General features: G+C 41.3%; 2 protein-coding genes across 2 annotated transcripts; both read right to left on the bottom strand.

The window, feature by feature from the left end:
* Nucleotides 1-1,616: 1,616 nt before the first annotated feature.
* On the bottom strand, nucleotides 1,617-2,560 carry LOC147633255 (uncharacterized). Its single transcript, XM_086805711.1, has 2 exons — nucleotides 1,836-2,560; nucleotides 1,617-1,743 (listed from the first exon to the last, which is right to left on the bottom strand). The coding sequence occupies exons 1-2, from the start codon at nucleotides 2,201-2,203 to the stop codon at nucleotides 1,617-1,619; spliced, it is 495 nt and encodes a 164-aa protein (XP_086661837.1). The 5' UTR covers nucleotides 2,204-2,560.
* Nucleotides 2,561-2,720: 160 nt separating this feature from the next.
* Nucleotides 2,721-3,186, bottom strand: LOC147633254 (uncharacterized). The gene is made up of 2 exons (XM_086805709.1): nucleotides 2,901-3,186; nucleotides 2,721-2,830 (listed from the first exon to the last, which is right to left on the bottom strand). The coding sequence occupies exons 1-2, from the start codon at nucleotides 3,121-3,123 to the stop codon at nucleotides 2,721-2,723; spliced, it is 333 nt and encodes a 110-aa protein (XP_086661835.1). The 5' UTR covers nucleotides 3,124-3,186.
* Between the last annotated feature and the right edge of the window lie 3,879 nt (nucleotides 3,187-7,065).

Below are 7,065 nucleotides of genomic sequence, written 5' to 3'. Positions count from 1 at the left end.
TCATAACTGCAAGAGACACAAAGAAAAGAAAATAAGCTTTATCAATACAAAATTATTCTCTACTAACATATTTATCTTTTCAACATGCATACCTTTGCTGAGTATGGTTCTAACAGGTGATCATAGATCCGCTCATCCTTGTCTAACATTATGACATTGCGATCCATAAATGCTGCCACTAGCCCAAGAGTTCCAGTGCCAGCAAACAAATCCAAAATCGTGTCCCCAGGACGACTGAAGACGGAGACGATGTATTTGCTAAGCCGCTGACCTCTCTGACAACCGCCCCGCCATGGTCTACCCTTTCTCTTCACCAGATCCTCCGATGGCACTCTTGAAAACGCACACAAACCATTAACCATATGCCATAAAGATCACCGAAAATCATTTTAAATTCTATCTTGATTTGAATGCATACATACATGTCAAAGATAAGATCTTGCCCTACATCAAGATCATCACCTAGTGCCAAATCCCTTAGTTGATCCCCATGCATCACAAAGCTTGTAGAAGGAGATGTTGAGCGAACAAAAATAGCCAATATTAGACAAGTGACCTACAAGCAAAGACACATTGGTTGTTCATGCATTTTCACCTTAAATGGGACAAAGAAGATTTACACAAATGACAGCCCCAAAGAGAACAACACCAATACCTGGGTAGTAATCATTTGCCCCATCTTCTTCCCAATAGGTGGAGTACACCTCACAACCTGTCTATGATAAATGCCAAACCCAACGCTCTGTGCAACCTGCTCAATGGTCACTCCTTCTTCCATAGTGTAAAGGCATGTAAAGAAGCCTCGATCCGAGAGACAAGAATCAACAACTTTAAAAGTAGAGTCATACATGCCATCCCCAATCTTATTCCAATATGGAACCTTGTTTGCAACACAACCTCCAATGATGATATTTGAGGGGAAGTCTGCAAATATCAACTCCACACAGTAATCGGACCCTCTACTCTTGACATTCCCTACTGTGCAAATAACATTCATGGCATCAAGCACTTGCTTTCCCAATGAGGATGCATCCTCCATGTTCACAAAAGTAGCTGCAAGGTCCTCAATACTGACATTGAAGGCATAAATGGTTCCTATAGACAGGTTTTTGACATTTAACACACATAGTCTCAAGTCAAAACAATCGGATCACGATAGAGATGAGGTAGGAAGCTCACATACCTGGAGCTTGCAATGTCTTGGTTATGATGTCAGTTGGTTGTATCCCGCCTGCACTACTATTGGATGTCTGTTGTTGACTCTGCTCCCTATTTGCTTCCATTGCTCGATTCACCTCCAATGCACGATTCACTATTTCCCTCCCTAAATTCACTGGCAATGACTTACGAAAAGAAGCCGATGCAATCGATGTTGCATGTGATGTGGATGTGGCCTCATTATGATCAATTTGCTGGCTACGAAGCTCCAATATAGACTTATGTTGGCGATACAGATCAAGCTCCTCCTCAGGCACATGGTTTCTTTCAAGGTCCAACCACCACGGGCAGAAACGAGACTCTATGCTTGACATGGCCTGTTCAATGACAAACATGGGTAAACACAACTCACCCTCAATATGAACATGTTTCTCAATCATGGATTCAAAATGACAAATTCAATCACTTACTCTTCCAAGCTTCAAATCGGCATACATATAAGATTGATTGTCAACACAAAGCCACACACTAGCGAGAGGGGGTAAAATATCCAATTGGTGCTCCTCAATTTCAGAAAGCAACCATCTGCAAGCCAAAGCACAAATGATAAAACAACACACAGAAAGAAGCATGCATGTTTTTTAACAAGGAATATCTTGGTTATGTTGGAGGAAAACCTATAAACGACTCGCCGTGTAGCACTTTGTAGGCCTGGTTGATGGTCAATATCATGGCTAAATTTTATGCCTCCTTCGTGCACTTTGAAAGCCCTTTTGAAGTACTTTCTTCTGCATAGAACAACAAAAGAGGTGAATCGGCTCTCACCTGGCAACCTGACTCGATCGGCATTTTTAATATCATTTTGGATTCTCAAACCCAGCTCCGTGATCTGAAGCCAGTAGGAGTACATGTGCAGCCATTCCCTAACCTTTGTCTTATCATTTGGCATACCCTCAAGTGATCGCACTGCAGCCTGAGAGTTGTCCAATAGCTTGACAATGTGAGCCTTATCTGTGTCTCTGCTGATGCAAGCAGAACCTATCATATTGAGCTTTTCCTCTGTGGCCACATGATTGCTTGACGCGTGCCATGGGAGGGAGAGCACTGCACACCAAAAGGCCTCACCATTTTGGAGGGATCAGCAATCCTTGCATATTTTGATGTTTTTCCTCTGTAGAGAACTTCTACCTTTCGAGTCACATTCTCCCTAGCAGACTCGGCAAGTGGTCCATTTGATGCCTCATCAATTTTTTGCTCCATCTCATCCTTGAACAAGAGCCAAGTCATAATCTGGATTGGCAAATGAAGCCAACTAGGCCTTCCTCTGGCAGATGCACTCTGCATCTCTCTCTCAACCCATAGCTTGTCCTCATTGTCCAAATGTGCCATGAGAGTTGTTAGGTCGGACTCTCCCAATCTTCTTAGTTGAAATAAACGATCACCAAATGTGGTTGGCACAAATGCATAATCATGTGTCCTACAAAACAAAGAAGAAATATGTTAATATTCTTGAGTACAAACAACTTACTTGACATAGAAGGAGACTCTGATGACAAATTAACTTACTTGTTCAACCTGGACAATGAAAACAAAAGCTCACCCACATCCCTCCGCTCGAACACATAAAATTTACAGAGAACACAACAATGCATGGACAAATCCCCTTGAAACCCTGTAATAAAACACAAAATTAGGAAGGACAAAGAAGCATAAGAAACTATAACATCCCAATGAGAACTCACCTGTAGAAATGCAGTCCATCCAAGCATTGTGTCGATTATTACCATCAAGAATATGCACCATTTTTCGGCTCAAGTACGGACCCCACTCGGGGTCAAGTGCAAGAGTTTCCTCAAATTGTTGATTCACAGTCCTCCAATGCTCATCCCAAGATTCCTCCCTCTCTTGTGTCAATGGTGTCTCCTCCCCTTCCAAGTCCATAATTGATACTGTGAAAGCTCCCATGCTCTCAATGTACCCACCTAGTTTTTTGAAGCTTCGAGTAAGAGATTTATCTGTTGAGGGAGAAACCTTTCGGAATGCCTCCGTCTGGATCATCCTACAGAGAGGAACACGTGGAGGTGGAGACCTAAATTTGACTCCTATCCTATCTAAAAAGGCTTGTGGAGTAGATGTCTCTAGAATCTTCCCAAAAATATCAACCTTATTTTTTTTCTGCTTGCTTCCTTCAGTTTGGGTTGTGACAACTGTTTCTTCTTGATCCTCTAGTGGATGTGTGTTCTCTTCCCCCTCTATCTCTCTCCCAGTATCCTCAGTATTCTCACCTTCATCCTCATTATCACCACCTTGAGTATTCTCACCCTCATTTTGATCACCTTTATTTTCCTCAATTGCCCCCACTACATTTTGTCCATCCTCCTCATTTCTTTCATCACTATGTAGATGCTGCCTATCCATATCCACCTCCAGGTTAGTGTCATCTATGATATGTACCGCATGCTCTGTAGTAGTAGGGTTTGAGGAGGCGGCTTGCTCCAAAGTGCTAGAAAAATCAGCTTGCCTCCTTGTGTGTCTCGATGAGCTCTCACCTGGGCCAACCTGCACACTCTTTTTCCTCTTAGCAAGAGGTAACTCATCCATTTTTGCACAACAAGAACCTTTCAAGCAAGATGCTCTAGTGAAATGACTCGAACTCATTTGAAAACCAGATAGCCATGCAAAAATACAAGAACAAATCTTCAAATAGTATTGTACTCGTATTGTATAATTAATTGATTATTTTAACAGCAAATTCAGTAATACGACACAAACTTAAAGAAAAGGTGGCACATTCACTAAAGAGATTAAATTCAGTACTGCAACACAATCATCAAACAAAGGTGGCACATTCACTATCCAACAAAACGGCCAACTCATTATAACGAACAGAATATCTTTGAGATTATCATATGGAGTGCTTTGGCCCAAATTCCAAGGCATTCAAAGCCGTATTGAATATTTTAAAAAAATCTCCATTGGAAAATATTTACGGAGCCCTTTTCAGGTGTTCAATTCAAGGCATTCAAATTTATTGGAAAATATATAAAGATTCGGTAGCCCAAATCTGAAGGCATTCAATATTGAGTACTAAGAAACTTTAGAAGTGATATTTCGCAATCCAACACTTTTTTAAGGACAAACTTTTTTCTTTTTGTGCTATTGTTCTTTAGATGCACATGTTTGCTGGTCTCCTCTCTCGACTGTGTGAGCCGTTTCTCAACCAAGAAGACATCAAATGTGAGTTTTTTGAGCTTCTTGTATACACAAAGTCTGCATAATATAGACAGTAGTAAGAGAGACAGTCTATGCAATGTGTTTGAGACAGCACCATATAGATAGCATGTTCTTACACTACTCTCTCCAAATTTCTGCCGCCGGGGGGATCCAAGGGGGGCCGGCCCTTGGCGGGGGAGTTCGGGGGCAGCGCCCCCGAAGCTTGAAACGAACTCAAAATCGTGATGATTTTGTCACTGCTCGGCAGCAAAACATCCTATTATTTTGTGCGCTGAGCGCACAAATTAATTCAAGAAAAATAGCAAGAGGTAACGCCGCACATCTCATACTGTGTGTGGAGTGTGGCAGCAGCAAAACATCCTATTATTTTGTGCGCTGAGCGCACAAATTCATTCAAGAAAAATAGCAAGAAGTAACACCGCACATCTCATACTACTGTGTGTGGAGTGTGGCGGCAGCAAAACATCCTATTATTTTGTGCGCTGAGCGCACAAATTCATTCAGGCAAAATAGCACAAATTCATGGATGATGATACCTTTCTGTGTCTCTTTGTTGGGGAGAAAGATTGGAGTGGGGAGAGGGCCCTGCGCATGAGATCAGCGTTTCTTTGCTGGGGAGACGTATGATGCTTCATGATCGCTTCTCTGCGTGTGTGTTCGAGGGAAGATGCTTCTGTGTGGAGGACGACTAAAAGCGTTAAGTAATTGCTTCATAAGAAGTAGCCAACTACTAAAAACCCTAAGTTAGGCACTGGACAAATTTTTTTATCCTAACACTAATGAATTTCAACACTAAAACTTAAGGGTTTGGTCAATATTTTTCCGATTTATTTAAATCTATAGCACAGTTATGCTATGGCATCCAACTGGTAGAGTTTTTGAAATCTAACAGGAGATTATGAAAAAGCGCAAGAACTAACACAAAGCAAATATGTGTGTGTGTGTGTGTGTGTGTGCGTGTGTGTGTGTATACATACACACACGTGTACACACAAACATATATACATATATACATGTACTCTTTTTGATACCCTTCATTATGACTATTTTTGCAATAAATATTTTTATTTGCTTCTACCCATAGTCTTAAAATGAGCCTGGTAAAATTGTATTATGGCTAGTATATGCTATTGATTAGAGCAAGAACATCTAGTATTAAAATATTTTTGGCTAATATTCAATGTAAATTCCTTAATTGTTGTTGTGATTGCATTATGCAGGGAGGCTCGTGTTTTCCTCCATTCTACAATGGGTGCATGCATCCGAGTCCCCTTCTTGAATGGCAAATGTCTTGTGTCAATCAACATGATCCGGGGGAAGCTTGGAACTATTGGTGGGATAAATGTGGAGGCCTTACTTGAAATTGGAGGAGAGTATGAGCCCATTTGTCCTTTACACTTGTATGCAGGGATTGGAGACGAGGCATATTTTATCTTGGAGCATTCATTGTCCTCTGTATATATTGCCAAATCAGAGAATTATTTTGAGACCCCAGAACAAGGCCCCTCAACTATATTTCCTCCCGATTCTCGAAAGAGTACTCCAATGTAAGTGGCATTAACTTTGACTTTGACATTTTTTGTTTTGCATTGCGCATTGAATTAGAGAGCATTGTGCTTTACAGTGACTTGGACACTGAAGAGATAGAAGAAATCAATGTCCAAGCACATGGGTCATTGCAAGAGGAGATAGAGGTCTCTCCTGTGGAAAAGTGCTTTCAACATTTGGAAGAGGAAGATGTTCAGTTTGATACTGCGGTCTCTTGCTTTCAAATAATCCGCATGTTACCTCCTACTGATGTCTTGCACACTTTAATCCATGATTGTGATTACAAAGGCAAGGTAAAAGAGCTTCCCAAGGTGTACCCAGAGTTCAGTACATATGAGCTTGAAGGTGGGAAAGGTATGGAAGGGATGGAGCAAAAATACGAGGGCAACATTTGGACAAAGCCACAAACGCAAACTAGGGCCAATAAAACTTTTGTTCTTAGGAAGAGCTTCTGCGGGGGAACCTTCCAGTGCATGAATAAGCACTGCTCCTTTAGGACACGTATGAATCAACCAAACAAACTCCATTGGAATGGGCAGCTGATAAAATCTCCAAAATATGGGAATTTAGCAATTGGGAGCTTCGGGAACCTTGAGTGTTTTTTCTGCAAGCATGTGCCAATGTGTCTTAAAGAATGTCCTGCCTGTGTCTATTATTTTATGCCAAAAGAATCAATGCATAGCAGACTATTTATTCATTATGGCAAACATACACACATGGTTTCCAAGGGAATGTGCCGAGCATCGATACGAAATATCAAGGCCTTTGTAGCACGTGCAGTGGGCATCGACCACAACGCTGGGCCCAGAAAGGTACAAATGATTGTGGCAAGGGAGGTGGTTCTAAGAGCATTCACTGATGATGACAAGGCACAGGGAGAATTCATGACAGAGAGGGAGCTACAGGAGATGTCACAAGAGTTGCAAAGTTTGATAAATGTCAAAAAGTACGTAGGAAGTGCAATTTAGCAAAGAATAGTATGCAATTATCATCTTTAATACACTAAGTATGCTTTATGAATGCAGGGTGAAGCAGATGGTAATGCAAACACGAAAAACAACACGGCCTCTGGGTGAAGGATATGAAGCCATTCTTAATCTAAAAAGAACATGCCATTTTGAGTTC

Source organism: Cibotium barometz, chromosome 12, assembly GCF_041138505.1.
Source record: "Cibotium barometz isolate CiBa-2024 chromosome 12, ASM4113850v1, whole genome shotgun sequence".
Lineage (NCBI taxonomy): Eukaryota > Viridiplantae > Streptophyta > Polypodiopsida > Cyatheales > Cibotiaceae > Cibotium > Cibotium barometz.
This window is presented reverse-complemented; position numbering and strand designations above follow the sequence as displayed.